This window comes from Callospermophilus lateralis, chromosome 3 (assembly GCF_048772815.1).
Source record: "Callospermophilus lateralis isolate mCalLat2 chromosome 3, mCalLat2.hap1, whole genome shotgun sequence".
NCBI lineage: Eukaryota > Metazoa > Chordata > Mammalia > Rodentia > Sciuridae > Callospermophilus > Callospermophilus lateralis.
Window position 1 is genome coordinate 71,000,298 of NC_135307.1, and position 16,788 is coordinate 71,017,085.

The window sequence follows — 16,788 nt, forward strand, 5'->3', positions numbered from 1 at the left end:
AGTGGGCTCCCACGCCCACTCCTCCTAACACTGCTCTCTGCTGGCTCTAAATTCAGTGTTCCTTGCTGACCCTTTAGAAAATTTCTTCTTCCTGGCTGCTCTAACCTACTTACTGTGGTTGCCCTTTCTAATACTAAGGACTTTCTATGGTTTCATCCTAAATTGCATCTGTAGCCTCCCATTGAAGATTTCCTCCACACTCGTGGCTGCAATCATTTCTACCCCAAATACATCCAAATGGAAAAATTCTACCCCATTTACCAAATCTCAGTCCTACATTTCCAGTTGCCTACTGTACAAATTCATCTGAATTTTAATAGATTTGTGACATTAAGGACCATCTTAACTCTGGGATACTGTGATAAAGCCAAAAAAAAATATCATTTAAGTTCCAGGCTTTTAAAAAATTAGTTAGCATGGTGTGTAATTATCAGCCTTAATCCATCCGTAATTGCTATCTCATCTCTGACCCAGGTTGTGTCAAAATGCCTGGCTTCCACATCATCATGTCAGAATCTGGTTTAAAAACAAGTGTCATCTTTCCTCCAAATCAGTTCACCCTCAAATTCCCTATTTTTTCCAGTGATGCTAATCTCTCAGTTACCAGGCTTTGAAATGCTGCTTTCACCCTTAATGAGATCTGATTCCTTTTTTCCTCAGCTAATTAGTCACCATTCTTGTCAACTAATCCTTTATAATATTTCCTTTTATCCACCCCATCGCCTTTACCAATTATTCCTCATGTTTATAAACCATCCCATCCCCTCTTCCCTCATCAATTTCAGCACACTCCATCCAAATTCAACTTTTGCCACCATTGACAAGACAAAACATATTGGCATCAAGTCAAGCTTTCTTTGAATGGGTGTTCAATGATTCCCGTTTTTACCTTAAGTTCCCTTAAAAAGGAGCATCATTTTATGATTGCTTGATTCTTATGCTTCCTAGATAATGAATGATCAATAACTATGGGTAATGACTAGTTTTCACTTAAAAGCTAGTTTTCACTTTAAATAGCTAGTTCGAAGGCAGTTTTAAATATAATTAAGTTGTCCAAAATCAATTTTGCATAACTTTGGGGGACATTTAACATACAGTAGGAGAGAAGCATAAAATTTAGGAGTTGGTTAGGCTTCTTGTATTACCTAGTCAGTATACAAGTTTTTTAACTTTTAACTTCCTGGCTTGATAGATTACCAGTCTAATGAAGTTCATCATGGAGTTTAAATGAGGCTATATATGCAAATGCTTTGAACATTTCAGAGTTTGTGTAAATAGATAATCTTGTCACAGAGTACCCAGAATCCACCGCCCATTGCCTTAAGATAATTCTTCTGTTGAGCTCCTAAGTAAAAGACTCTTGGAACTTCACAAATCGTTTGGAAGCCTCGCTGGAAGATGATGACTCTTCACCAAACTAATGTGATTTGGCTAACCTCTCTGTCCACAGAGTCTTTCAGGAGAGCCCAAACTGGGTGCCCATCTTCTCAGCTCTTTGAACAGGTGACTAGAGTTGTAGAAGGCTTTTCTAGAAGTTGTGCCATTGTTGGCAGGTGTTAGGCAATCCATTCAGTGGGAATTAGCTTGAAAACAGCTAATTCTGTCTCTTCTTTGTCTGAAAACTATTTGTATGGTTTCCTATACCCCTATATATATCACAGGTGGGTAAACCACCTCCCCCAGCACTAAGAGTACCTCCTTCAGCAAAACTCACGCTGCCTTCTCATGCATTGACTTCCAGATGTGCTTGCCATCTGAGTCTGTGGGCATCGTAAAACAGATTACAATTTATTTCTTATTTATTTGCATGTTTTTTTTTGTTTTTTGTTTTGCTTTTTGCAATTCATTTATTTTTATGTCCTTAATGCTGGCACAAAACCAGGCACTTAGTTCTTGATCAGTGAATACTGGTTCAGAAAGTAAGTGTATAGGAAGACACAGTTCAGTGATACCTCTAAATGGTGGTGTTTCATTCTCTTATTTATTCCCATTTGCCTCTCCTCTTGCACCAAACAGAGTAAATACTAGAGACTCCAGGTTCCCAAAGTCCTTTAGTGTTGCTGGTCTAAACCTAGGCCGAGGCCCATTTTCACCTCTGCCTCTGGACCTACTCAACCCCAGGCTTCTGTGGAAATCCCTATTCTTCCCTTCTATCCTTTCTCCTCAGGGGTCCAGAGGTTTACTGCAGGTATATCTTCCGAAAGATCCTCTGATCTGCCTGAAAATTATTATTATTATTATTATTATTATTATTATTATTATTATTATTATTTGGTACTGGGGATTGAATCCAGGGGCACTCAACCACTAAGCCACATCCCCAGCCCTATTTTCTATTTTATTTAAAAACAGGGTCTCCCTGAGTTGCTTAGCACCTCACCATTGCTGAGGCTGGCTTTGAACTCGTGATTCTCCTGCCTCAGCCTCCAGAGCCGCTGGGATTACAGGCGTGTGCTACCGCGCCCAGCCAAAACGATTATATTTTGATGTTCTGTCCTCATAAACTCTCTTAAAAGGAGAATTATTTTGGTGAACTCATTTGAACTGTATTGTTGACAAGCAAATCTTTAATATTGTCTTATTCCTGCATCTTTTGCATTAAATAAAGATCATGATGATGACAGCCACTTTGAAGATAGAAAAGGGGTTATTCAAAGGAATGAATTTCTAATAGTCAATGTGACTGGTAATTGGGGCAGGCAGAAGAGAGAAGCTTTAGAGAAGCAATACTCTCCTTGGTCTCTGGAAACCTATATGTAAGTTGGCCTTCCTCAAAAGAGAAAAAAATTATATATATATTTATTTATATTTATATATTTACATATATATTTATATTAATATATTTACATATATATATATTTATGTGTGTGTATATATATATATATGTTTTTTCCCACTCCAAAACATGCTTGCATGTTATGTTATACATTGCAGAAGTGCTGCAGGAGAAAAGAAACCATGTTTTTGCCCAACAATGACTGCCTACTAGAATCTTTGAGTTAATGTCTTTGTGGAACACAGTGGTGGTGGATAGGGAATAAATTCTCTTCCCAGCTTCATACTGCCAGAAATGTCCTCAGCCTATTATAAACAGCCTTTCATTTCTCAACCCCTGATCTGCACCCAACCAGCCAGAGGCAAGCCTGCTGTGAGCAAGGGGTTTCTATGTGGAGGGTATGTCTTTAGCCTTGGACTGTCACTAATGTTTGTGACAACAATACAGATTGAACAACCCTAAATGAAAAATACAAAATACAAAACTTTTTGAGTGTCAATGCAACCACACAAGTGAAAAATTCCACACCATGACACTATTTCATGCACAGAATATTAAAAATAGCATCTAATGTTACCCTTCAAGACTATGGGTATAAGGGGTACATAAAACATAAATGAATTTCATGTTTAGACTTGGGTCACAGCCCCAAGATATCTCATCATGTATATTCAACTGTTTCCAAATCCAAAAGTTATCCAAAATACTTCTAGTCCCAGGCATTTTGGACAAGGAATATTCAACCTGTATGGTCTTTCAGCTAACTGCACACTCATGAATAATGGAACAGGTATGTGCCACTGTGCTCCCTGCTTTCTTCAACATGGTTATCTCTGTTTTCCTTTGAGAAAATGACTGGAATCTAAATCCAAACCAGGTGTTTCCAGGTACAATGCATGGGAAGCTGACAGTCTAAGCCACTACAGCTTACATCTGACTGTCATATGGGAAATTTGTTTCTTATTTTCTCATCTGGAGAATTGATATGACATTCAATAAAGACCATTTGCTACTTGCTTAATAGGATAATGAACTTGCAGAGATTCTTCAGTAAGGTTTGCATGCTTTTTTCATATCCTGGTAACTCAAATATTCAAAATATTTCCATTTGTATTACAAATTTGAAGCATGGCTTTATTTATTTATTTTTGGTACTGGAATTGAACCCAGGGGTTCTTTACTACTAAGTCACATCCCCAGCCCTTTTTTTTTTTTTTCCTTTTTCATTTGGAGACAGGATACTGCCAAGTTGCTTAAGAGCTCACTAATTGCTGAGGCTGGCTTTGAACTTGCAATCTTCCTGCCTCAGCCCACCGAGTCCTGAGATTACAGGCATGTACCGCCACATCTGGTTAGCTCTATTCTTTTGAAGTTAGTTTTTTGTTTATACATTGAAAGATAATGATAACTGAATGATATATGTGATATAGATTTTAAAGTTTGCATTCCTGGCTTTTCAAATCATAGAATGTAAGCAAACAAATCATGTGCAAAAGCTCAATCCAAATATCAGCTCTAGGGTTTGTCAAGACAGCCACTAGCCCTGCAGTTTTGCCTGTGTTTAGAGGCCAAGGTCTTGCAGACCTCTCTCTGTGTTCCAAAAATACCACTCCCTCCAAACCTCTATTTTCATGATTGCTGCCCTTTCTGATCAGCATGGACCTTTTTGTATGACCAATGTATATATCTACAGGCCGTCACTGAGACATAAAATTGTCAGCAGGGCATGAAGATGTGCACATAATCAATGACATCCACAGGATGTCAGGTACTTCACAGAATCCTCTATTTGAAAGCCACATAATTCCAGCCTCTGAATAGATGCTGTAGCCCATGGAAATATACCCATAGAGAGATGGTGACTGGAGTCTTTGTGAATTTGTGAACTATCCCCAGAAATGGAAAAGAGTTTTCCAAACTGAAATGGAATGTCAGTAAGTGCCCTTTGGTGCAGCCATCTGTCCACTGGCTTGCATTTAGGAATCCAAAAGCCCAGTGGGAATCTGCTGTACTGGCAGCTGGGTGGACAGAACCAGCAGCTTACTTCTGGCAGTGCTAGAGTTCAGTGGTGTGTGTGTTTGTGTCCCCTCCCCACAGCTATCGACCTGCTGTACTGGCGGGACATCAAGCAGACTGGGATCGTGTTTGGGAGCTTCCTGCTGCTGCTCTTCTCCCTGACCCAGTTCAGCGTGGTGAGCGTTGTGGCCTACCTGGCCTTGGCTGCGCTCTCAGCCACCATCAGTTTCCGCATCTACAAGTCTGTCTTACAAGCTGTGCAGAAAACCGACGAGGGCCACCCTTTCAAGTGAGTGTCCCCACCTGCCCAGCAAGCCCTGCCTTCCCAGGCTCCTCCTCTGCCCCCACTCCAACCCACAGGTGCACTGGGGCATGTTTCTCTGAGACCCAACAGACCTCCTAGAGTCTCACCTAATACCCTGGCTTTACTATCTAACACTGTTGGTGGATTTCTGAAGCAAACTTCCTTATTCTTATTCTAATACTTATTGCTGTGTTGAGTTTTTGTACTTTAATTACCAAAAGTAATCATAATCCATTATATTTGTAAAATAATTTATCATTGAAAGAGTACTCCATCAATTACTAATTCCCCCCACTCTATAAAGAAGGCTGGGCAGACATTATAATCCCTATTTACAGGTGGAAAAACTGGAGTTCCAAGAAGCAAAATGACACTCACAAGGTCACATGTCCAGTAAACAGCACAGAACCAGAGCTAGGGTGTTTGATTTTTATTTCCATGCTGTCTCTGGAAATTTAAGACCAAAGGGCCAACCATCTGAGGGGTCCAAGGCTCATGAACAATCTTATCATATGCCCTCCTCTGAATTTTTCTACTGGGGAAATATAATTGGAATGAGTATCAAAAAGAAGGAAATTTTTTAAAGGGAGGCAATCTATTAAGAGGACACATGCAAGAGGGCAAAGGGCAGTGTTATCCCGGCCAGCAGCATCCACCCAGCTCCACCAAAGTTTATCCTCCAACTTGTAAACCAGGACACTCAGAGCATTGACCATCAGTACCACCCCCTCACCTGCTGGCTGGCCCCAGAATGCAAGTTCACCAAGGTTGTCCTCACCTCTGTAACCAACCAAGGGACAGTTCTGAGTCCTAAATGAGACATGTAGGTGCTACTGCAGAATGGCTTCTGAACGGCCCTGGGTATTCACTGATGCCACCTCTCTATCTGTCCTGGCTCTCCCTCACCAAGGCTTCAGTGACACCGGGCTCTTCACAGGGAAAATGATGCCTGTTTGCAGGTGCTGTGGACAAAGGGAAAAGGCTGCTCTCAGACATTTCTTCCCAGCCTCTCCTGACTCAGTGTCAGACAGTGTTACCATGTGGGTTACAGTGTTATTGTCCTTCTAATGCTGAGTTAGTGGGTCTTCGGGGCTACAGCCTGGCCACACAAGTGGCATACACAACACCTACTTGAGTGGACCTCACTGGTGACCAGTCCACATCTTCATCCTTCTCTCTGTCCCAGTCTCTCCCTTCATCATTCAACATTCAGTGTGTTCAACCACGCTGTTCCCACCACATTCTTGGCCCCCAGGCTATCACATGGGGGACTTAGCTCTCATTTGACTTATTCCCTCTCATACCTGGTTATGCTTCCTTCAGAGGACAGATTTAAAATATTAAAATTTCCTTTGGCTGAGTCATTTTGATCATTAAAAGGAACAACTGACTCAGTATATTTTGAATCAGAACACAGTATCTATACAGATCACTATTTTTCCTTTTCCTTCTTTCTTTTTTGAGCCATTGCATTTAAATGTAAACTCCCTGAATTAGTTCAGGCTGCTTTAACAAACTACTATAAATTGGGTGGCTTAAACACAGAAATTTATTTCTCACAGTTGTGGAGGCTGCGAAGTCCAAAACCAGATGCCCACATGGTTGGGTTGCAGACTGCTGTCTTCTGATTGAGTCCTCACAAGGCAGAAAGAGGGTAAAAGAGCTCTCACAGGTCCCTTTGATGAGGGCTTCTTCCTCTTAACCTAAGCACCTACCAAAGCCCCACATCAAAATTCCATCCATCACTGGAGGTGAGAATTCCAACATATGAATTTTGAGGGGACACAGCATTCAGTCCACAACATTCCTTACATCTCAGGCCAAGTGTTGCTTTGCCCTTTTCTTCTCCACTCCCAGAGTTAAGCAGGCCTTTAAGAACTCCAACAGTTTCCCTCTAAGAAGGCAAAGTGCCCTCTTGAAAGAGCAGAGGCAGGGATCGAGAGGGCAGCTGGACTTCTGCACAGAAACAGGGGAACCTTAGGTTGGGTTTTTAATATATTTTTATTTTATAAGTAAATATATTGCATTTGATGTATTTTAGCAACCCATGAGTTAAATTTAACAAATTAAAAATCCCACTTCTAAAAGTGCCATTCACTCACTAGAACCAATGAGCATTTTAATATGATCCAGGTCTCCTGAGTTTCCAGTGCTCCCTAGATAAACTTGGAAATAAATTACAGAATTTAAACATGCATTCTTAAGAGTTTTAATGAGGAACAATAATTGGCAGCTAGGATTTTCAAATAGCTCAATTATTTAAAGAAGACTATGCTTTCCATGCAGTCATGTAGAATTTACCAAATGAGCTGTTTTGCATTGTTTTTTTCCCTCCAGTCCCAGCCAGTTTCTGTGAATTATCAGCTCAGGCTGTAATGCTATCTTCAGTGGACAGAAACAGTCATAATGCTCTCCCACCCCTGTTCGTGTGTTCCCTATGCACAGGAAGCCAGAGAGTATGGTGCCCTTTAGCCACTGACATGACCCTTAGAGCTGGCCACCCACTGCCTCAGATGAGAGAAGGAACACTCACCTGGCCCCGGGATGTACCTGCCTGTGTGCCATCCCTCTGATGGGGTTCTCTGATGCTATGGTCTGTTGACAGGGCCTACCTGGAGCTTGAGATCACCCTGTCCCAGGAACAGATTCAGAAGTACACGGACTGCCTGCAGCTCTATGTGAACGGCACACTGAAAGAGCTCCGGAGGCTCTTCCTGGTCCAGGACCTGGTGGATTCCTTAAAAGTATGTTGCCTTAAGCCCTTTGCTTTATGATCTTAAGATTTTGTTTTCCTCTAGAAGTGAAATATTAAAACTGCCACATAATGGGGAAGATTATGCTAAAGTTCTAGAGTCAGAAAATCTCCTGTTCTATGGCATCATGGACTCCATCTCTTCATTTTACAGAAAACATAACTGTCTCCGAAAGGTTAAGACACTTATCCAAGGCTGCCCACTTGTCTGGCAGAGCTAGGATCAACTCCAGATCATACAACTAATTCTGTTCTTTTTATAGTATATCAGGATGTCCGTCCTTAAACCATTTTTGACTCCTTGCCCAATTTTCTAAAATTAATTTTAAAATAAAAATCAAGTTTCAGGAATGTAAAAATACACACATACTTCTTCATTGGAAAAAACTCTGGACTCTACTAATGATTGATCTCTGAGTGTCCTGAGGCAGAGCCATCTGAAGAGCAGAAGTAGGCTCTAAATAGTGTGTGTGAGGACCTGGGTCCTGGGCTTTATACTCTGGTGATAACTCATCATGATTCAGCAAGGCTGTGAGCAGAGTCAAGGTAGCCAGGACAAGGACTCTGAGTTCTCTGTCCTCCATGTGCACTCTGTACATACCCTGGCATGGGGTCTTGCACTAGGGGTGGCCTGGTAACTGCTCAAGGAAGGGCAGAGGAAAAGTGAGAGGTGTGCTCTTGATCCTTGAGGTAATTGAAAGGAATGGTGACTTACAGGAGTTACTAAAGGCAGAAACCAGGAGATGATAATTACCTGTCCTAGAGCTTCTCAGGTAATGTTCCCATTTGCTATGTAAAAATGAGCTACAGCAGGGGTCAGCAATCCTTCTCTCCAAAGAACTAGATAGTAAATATTTGGGGCTTTGCAAGCAATGCTCTGCTACCCAGTTTTGTCATTGTGGCCCAAAAGTAGCAAAAGACAATACAGCAGTGGAAGATTGTGATTGTGCACCAGTAAAACTTTACTGATGGACACTTAAAATTGAATTTAATATCATTTAACATATCATTTTTTCTCTTCTTTTGATTTTATTTAACCATTGAGAAATATAAAAACCATTTTTAAATCATGGGTCCATACAGAAGCAGGTGTTAGACTAGACTACCATTTCCCTCAAATGTTATAACAGCATTATCCAAAGGTTTCCAAAGAAGCTAATGACAACCTTCTTTTGGTGATTCCATGATGGACTTTAAAACACCTATCGCTCTCTCATTTCCTATTGAAATCATTCTATTGACATTCATTTCCCTTTACCTATAATTGTAATCCCAAAAATTTTAATCAGAAATCCTAATTATGGGAAAAAATTGAAATGCTAATTAGAAAAATTGATGCTAATCTAAACCTTAACAATATGAGGTTCCAGTCCGTCAGGGACAGCTTCGGAGCTCTGATCATCCTTTCTTTCTTCAGTTTGCTGTCCTGATGTGGCTCCTGACTTACGTTGGCGCCCTCTTCAATGGCCTGACCCTGCTGCTCATGGGTAAGGATGGACAAGAGGGCATCGTGACTTCCTTCACACCCCCTGAGAACAGGGGCTTCCTAGGCTGTTAGCATTTAGCTTGTTCTGATAAGTCCCCAGGGACAAATTCCGGATCCCTGACTACAGAGCATTTTCCTTAGTATCACAGTTCAATTAAAGAATCTATTATATATTATATATCAGCAGTGAATTTCTAAGTCTGAAGGGCTTTCCCCCCCTTCATCCACAATGCGTTATATTTGATTTCTAAATATATCTGCCTATAGTTCTAGTTATGGATAGAGATGCATTTTCATCTTCAGAGGGCACAGCTTACCCTCATTCAGGAATAATGATATCTGTAAAGGGCTCAGCGTCCTTTTACTTTCTTTATAACTGCCCTGTTATCCTAGTTATTCCAAATAATTTTGCAATATCACATGACTATGTAATATGTATCTATGAACTTATTACTATTGATAACTCTCAGAATTTTAACACTGCATTTGTTTTTCATCCCAGCTGTGGTTTCAATGTTTACTCTACCTGTAGTGTATGTCAAACACCAGGTAAGTTCTCTGTGATGTCAGACATTCATGTTAAATTTTGACCACATGGGGTCATTGGGTATGCTCATTATTTCTTTCTTTGTAGGCACAGATTGACCAATATCTGGGACTTGTGAGGACTCACATAAATGCTGTCGTGGCAAAGTAAGTTGTCCAGCAAGATTCATAAAGAGGAGTCACTGTCTTAAGCAGGCCTTTGAATGGATTAGATAGGTGTAATAAAATGATAGTAAAATAATAGGTGAGGGTATGACCTTTGACTTGTTCAAGTCATATGTTCATTCCCTTCTCAATTACATTATTTCAGAAAATAAGTATAAATTTCAAAACTTACAATTAAATAAAATTTCCAGGGATTTATTTTAAGTGTCATAATGAATGAGTTTTAATAATGAATGATTTAAAGGTGTAATTAAGGGCTGGCCCATGTTCAAGAGCAAGATGGAGAAAGGAAGGAATCCTGATTCAGAAAATTAATGGTTAAAGTGAAATAGAAACACTTAAGTTAACAAATATTTTCAATCTTTTAAACAATGAACAGCACTAATTTTTGAACTACTAAAGTTATCTTTTAAACTTTAAAATGGTTAAAGTTTTTGTCACCTAAATATTTTAATTACATTACTTTAACTCTCTAAGTGTGTTTGATTAATACCATTCCTTTTTTAAACTGGAGTCTTGGTCAGACCCTACTTTATAGGCTACCTACTCTATCAGGGGATAAAGATTTCAGTTTTACATATTGGCAGCTAACATGACCATTTAACTTAGTATTTTTTCCTAATTCTATTTATAGGTTTGTTGCCATCTACAAAGATAGTTTTTGTGTTGTCATTACTATTCAAGATTTTAATGGAAAGTTAAACTAATCTTTAGTTACAAATCCATGTCACCATAGGATAAGTCTTTGTCAATATGGACTCCATCTAGTAATCGAAACTATGCAGTTGGACCTAGGTGATGATCAGATTTAGAGGGCAGCATTTTAGGCAAAGATGTATAAAAGCAAAATAAACAAATTGAAATGCAACAACTTTAAAGTTCTTCTGCTATTAGGTTACATATCAACAACAGTTCCCTCCTGAAGTATATAAAAATTTATTTTTACTATCTATCATTTACATTCATCCTCTTAAATTCTTAAGAAACTTTGGTTGTATGGTGAATATGGATCTATAACAGATCTTTAGCACATTTCAAAATGTCTGAAATCATCAGCTTGAACCCCAGTGTAACCAACATCTAATGCTAATAAATAAATGAAGGACAAAAGTCATTATTTTGTATTAATAAATGTTAGCATGGACCTATAGAATTAGAATTTCTAGGGTTGGTCACCTGAAATGTATATTTCAGTGACTTCCCCAGATAACTTTTTGGCAGTTAGTGCTATGGGAACTAGGTACAGAACATCAGGATAGGAGTTTGGATATTGGAAGAAAGATGTTCTAGACCTAAGTTGTATAATCCTCAGTTTGGGGATCTTGAGAAAAATCACATCTATTAATGAATGGGGAGTGGGCGGTGCTTGTTGATTGGTTCTTAAAAGAGGAGTACCTACTTTGTTCTGGATACTTCATATAATAAGCACAGAGGGTATAAAGATAATAAAACAAATCCATCTCAGCCTACTGGTGCAGAAAAAATTATAAAGAAACAACTGTAAATCAATTTAAGAAATACCAGGAAAGTTGCATAAAATACTAAAGTCAGAGTAATGAGAATACAATTGATCCTTCCTAGAGTGAATAATGGAAAGTCACTAAGAGAAAGTGGCATTTGGCCTGGGCACTGAAGAATGGGTAAATACCGCCACCCCCCAAGGATGATAGGATAAAAGACTGCAAGAAGAAGAAGCCATACAAACAAAAACAGAGGAGCCTGAAAAATGTGGGTCATGTTCAGGAAGCAGTAAGTCAGACAGTGTGTCCAAAGCTTAATATGTGGAAAGATCAGTGAGAAGAAATGTAGGAGGAGAGGCTGAGACCAGGTCCTGACAACTCTGAGCAGTTTTGACCCTGACCGAATAGGAAATGTCCAGGTCTTGATGTTTCTAACGAGGAGATTGATGTAGTCAGAACTGTATCTTGTGAAGATCAGCCACAATAATCTAGTGAGAGAACAACTGAGGAGGAGAGAGACAGGAGGAGATGTGGCAATCAGCTAGGAGCTATCATAATTCCAACGAAAGTGGTAAGGGCATAGGCTGTTAAAATGAAGGGAAAGCAGATGGCAAAGAAAATCGCATGCACACACACACACACACACACACACACACACACGCACACACACAAAATGTAGTTGTTAAATTACACTTGAAAATCAGGATTAAATAAAGGAACAGAGAGAAAACATGTTATCCATGAGGAATGATAGGGCTTCTGTGGTTGACTTTCACTCTGAGTTGGCTCTGAGCTTCCTGGTATTTAGACCCAAAAGAGAAACTAGGTAGGTAATCTATTTTTGTCTGACATTAAAGTCTAAAAGAAAATTCTTGATGAGCTCTTATCTCTCAGGTCTCTTTGACTTCTAAAATTTTGATTTAGTGCTAGAATAATTCTAACAAAAGAATTTATACCATTTTAGTAGAACAGTTAAGAACTTGATGGTTAATCAGAGAGACTTGTTTGAGTCCGTTTCTGGCATTTATGCACTATGAGTTCATCATAAATGTTGTCTCTGTGAACCTGTTTCCTTATCGGTAAGTTGGAAATGTCAGTACTAACCTCACAGGGTTGTTGGGTATTAAGTAAGATAGCACCTAGAAAGAATTCTTACTTGGACATAGGAAACAATAACTATTACATCTTTCTCCTTCACTTCCTCCTCCTCCTCATCCTATTGCTGGGTAGAGATCATTCTAAGGATCTTAAGGACAGTTCCAGACTGAATCCTCTTGCCACTCTCTCCATACTGAGCTACCCTGTCCAGGTCATTTAACCTTTCTTTGTATCAGTTTTCTAGCTGTAAGATGGGGGTGATACCTAATAATACTTCTTAGAGTTTTGTAAAAGGGCCTCAAATTAGAAAAGGCAAAATAAGTATTGTAGAGGGAATTAAAGCTATAAGCAAGAACATAAGAAATTTGCCATAAGTGACTACAGCTGCCTATGTCTAGGTGAGTTCTAGTCTGGGATGGTGAAATTGCCTGCAATTTTATGTAGAAGCCTTCTTGGTGATTGCCAATAAAACTCAGAGAATGAAAGACTTCCCTGAAATTGAACTGGAACTGTTCCAATTTTCAAATGGGAAGAAAGGATCGATTCTAGAACTTATCTTTGGATGAGCTGAATGCCTAATTCCAAGAAAAATTCTAGAATGAATTAGTAAAACTAATAATCAGTACTCAGAATAGACAGCTGCATGTTCACCAAAAGGAGAGATTCTATACTGTTCTGGCCAGTGAGTATTCTCGTTTCAGTGAAGTACTCAACAAATCCTCCTGTTGTCCTTGAGAGAAAACCAGAGATGACCGCACAGTCTGTAGAGTTCTAGTAGACCCAAAAGATTTCCTTAATCTGCCAGGTATCTGTCTGGGGCAAGGCATAGTAATGTGCTACAACATCCTGCCTTTGAGCCTATCCCTTTCAACACCATTACTTCTCATGGCAACATGAAGAAAAATCAAATATAATTTCCAAAATGTTAGGTGGAGCAAAAGCAAATTCAGAGAGGGTAAGATTCAAGATGAATCAAAGGATTTTGAGGAATCTAGAATGCTGAATTGGAATCAAGAAAATGAAATTGATAGAGCAAGTTCTATATTTAGATTTTTAAAAAGTCAACTTGCAAAAGAATGAAGGAGGGCTGGGGTTGTGGCTCAGTGTAGTGTGCTTGCCTAGCATGCGTGAGGCACTGGGTTTAATTCTCAGCACCACATACAAATAAGTGAAAATAAAAGTCCATCAACAATATAAAAATATTTTTTAAAAAACAATGAAAGTCAGGTGGATAACCTCTAACAGTACAGGATATAAAAAATACCTCAGATTTTTGAATTGATTAATTGGTCATACCAAGTATGATTCATGGTATGCTGAGGCATCTTTTTAAAAAAATCAGTGCATGTATGACCACATGAATGGTGTGACTCTGCATCGTAAAAGGCCAGAGAAATGAAAAGTTATGCTCCATTTGTATGCAATGAGTCAAAATGCATTCTGCTGTCATGTATAACTAATTAGAAGAAATTTAAAAAATCAATGCAAGTTTAGAAGTTACAAATGAAGTATAAAGTCTAAATCAAAAAGAGGGCACAGTTACTATATTCCATTTTGGTCATCTCACATGTGTGCTCAGTTTATTTCAGGGTTGGGCATTTAAAAAGATACATTAATCTACTAGAGTAATGCCACTACAGTAATTCCAGTACTGAGGGACTAGAAATCTCATAGTAATGAGATTTGCCACTCTCAAATTTCACTAGATGATCCTGGAAAAGAGATGACTTTAAATGAACACAATGACTGTCATCAAATATATGGAGGTCTGACATTGTCAAAGAAGAGTAGGCTTTCTCTTTTTCTCTTTAGAGCAGAAATTCCAGAAGTTCTGAGATTTGAATGACATATACGATAAAAGAGTAAAATTTGGAGTTTTTCAACAATGCAAGCCTTTTGCCCCATGGAGCAGTGAACCCTGGACATTTATTCAAGTATCTATGTAGAAATGAGGTGGCCACTGTCACTATGTCCTGTCCTTCCTGACTTCTCCTCCTCTCATCCACCTCTCTTCTGGTCCTATAGCTTCAAATGTCAAGGGTTCATACTGTGTTTCCAGTCAGACTTCCTCTGCTGAGCACCCCTGCTTATCTGGTATTTTCTATTCTGTGTCCAATAGACATTTCATATTTATATGACCATAACATATAAATCATAACTTCTTATATTATAAATCATATCATATCACTTCCCTTCATGAAATTTGTCAACAGCCTCTCATCACACAGAAATCCCCTAACGTGGCCCACAAGTTCTAACACCATCTGGGTACTGCCTGCCTCTCAGATCTCCCTACTCCACGCTTCAGCTAACTGGGCTCTACCCTCCTTGTTCCCTAAGCTTATCCTTCCTTTAGGGACCCTGCAGTTGCTGCTACTTCTACCGGAAACTTCCAGATCTTTGCATGACTATGTACTCCTTTCTATCCTCTGGGCGTTGAAGGTGGGCTCCACCTACTTTGCCCCCTCATTTCCTTTCATACCACCTTATTTTGTTTTATAGCGTTTGTCACTTTCTCTTGTCTACTTGTTTCTCTCTTCTTAACCCCTATAAGAATGAAAACTCCATGAGAGCAGGTATCTTCTTCCTTTTGTTGACCACTGAACTCCAGAATGTGGAAGGGTTAGAGAGGAAGGTCTCAATTAAACTCTGCATGATAAACTCATTAAGCTTCAATTTATGAAACAAAACACTTCTGGTGTAAGCCTATCTTAAAATGACACAACCACGCTGTGAGCATCACAGAATCATGGGAGCCTTGGTGACGGTCTGCTCGGCACCCCACATATAAAAGATGAATCTCTAGGGCCAGCTTCGGTGGGGATCCAGGTTTCTGAAATCCAGTTCTGAGTAGTTTGGCCATACTGAGGAGACATACAGCTTCCTTCACCTGGAACCATCTCTGTTTATCCTCATCCTGGCACAGGTAGTAACTGCACCATCCTTTCTCTTTCTGAAGTGCCCCCGATTAGGGGATCAATGGCTATTGTCACTGTTTCACAGCTCCATTTCTATAGTCCTGAAATAAGTCGACATGTTCATCCACCTAAAAATTTATGCTGTAAAGAAGGTAGCTTCCTTGGGTCACTCAGTATCCAATTTTTATTTCCTTCTTATTGCTTTTTATAAAGAAGAGTGTTTATAGACACACACACACAAAACCATAATATCCTCCAGCATCTTATACTAATGAATCTTATGCTAATTAAAGGAACAGAATGGATACATAAAATGATTTCATGAATAACATTTACAATTTAACCCTTTAGTTTTTATTTTGTTTTGTTTTTAGGATTCAAGCTAAAATCCCCGGCGCCAAAAGACATGCTGAGTAGACAGTTATCCCAGCGGGGACTGGACACAAACAGGGATGTCTGGAGAGGCGACAGCTCTCTTCTTACTCGATACTGCAAACTGATTGTTCCCCCCACCCAGTACCATACTCTTAGAGGCAAACTTTAAAACAGCTGTTTTTAGGCTGTTCCTTTACTCTTAGGATATTTGAGTCACTTGTGTCAAGCACTAAAGTATAGAAAAAAAGTGTATTAGATGTGGTTTTTAATTTTGTGTTGCTAAAAAAAAAAAAAAGTGCATGATGGTGAGAGCCCACGTTCTCCTTTCTTCTTCAGTGTTCTCCTCTTCTCTGCCATGCTTCTGTAGCTTCTAAAGTCCCCCTGTGGCTAGGCCTTTCCTGCCGAGTGCATTGACGCAATAGTGGAAATTGCTTATATGTCCTTGGGTTGCTGGTTGGATTAATCTTTAATAACATTATATAGAATTGTAGACTGATGTTTTAGCATTTTTCCAACACACACACACACAACATAAAAATAAAAAAAAAACAGTTGACTGTACTTATGGTAATCAGTTTTGTATAACTTAAAATAATTAAATAAATGAATAAATCCAAAATGAACATGCAGTACTTTTGTTGTCTGGGATTGATGGGCTGATTTACATGTATGGTAACTAAAAGTACCAGCATGTTAAATTTATTACAATTTGTATTACTTTCTCTGTAGTTCCTAATGGACTTAATTATGGACTCTGGATATTTGCACTTATGTACTTGATACTGAATGCATAAATAAATGTTACTAAATGTAGAAAGCGTTCCCTGTCTTGTCATGATTTTACCAGGAAATGCAAAAGTTGTAAGAGATGGGGTTACCTGAAAATGTGCCA

The 16,788-nt window shown here is 39.2% G+C and overlaps 1 protein-coding gene across 3 annotated transcripts in view; it reads left to right on the forward strand.

Moving 5' to 3' along the window:
- The window catches only part of Rtn1 (reticulon 1), a 217,996-nt gene extending 202,024 nt beyond the window's left edge, over positions 1–15,972 (forward strand). For all 3 annotated transcript variants that reach the window (XM_076848347.2, XM_076848348.2, XM_076848349.2), the window contains 6 exons: positions 4,874–5,081; positions 7,702–7,840; positions 9,266–9,335; positions 9,837–9,883; positions 9,969–10,027; positions 15,896–15,972. In XM_076848347.2, coding sequence (XP_076704462.2) covers positions 4,874–5,081; positions 7,702–7,840; positions 9,266–9,335; positions 9,837–9,883; positions 9,969–10,027; positions 15,896–15,938 — 566 coding nt within the window. In that variant the 3' untranslated portion in view covers positions 15,939–15,972. The remainder of the gene's footprint in view (positions 1–4,873; positions 5,082–7,701; positions 7,841–9,265; positions 9,336–9,836; positions 9,884–9,968; positions 10,028–15,895) is intronic.
- The last annotated feature ends 816 nt before the right edge of the window (positions 15,973–16,788 follow it).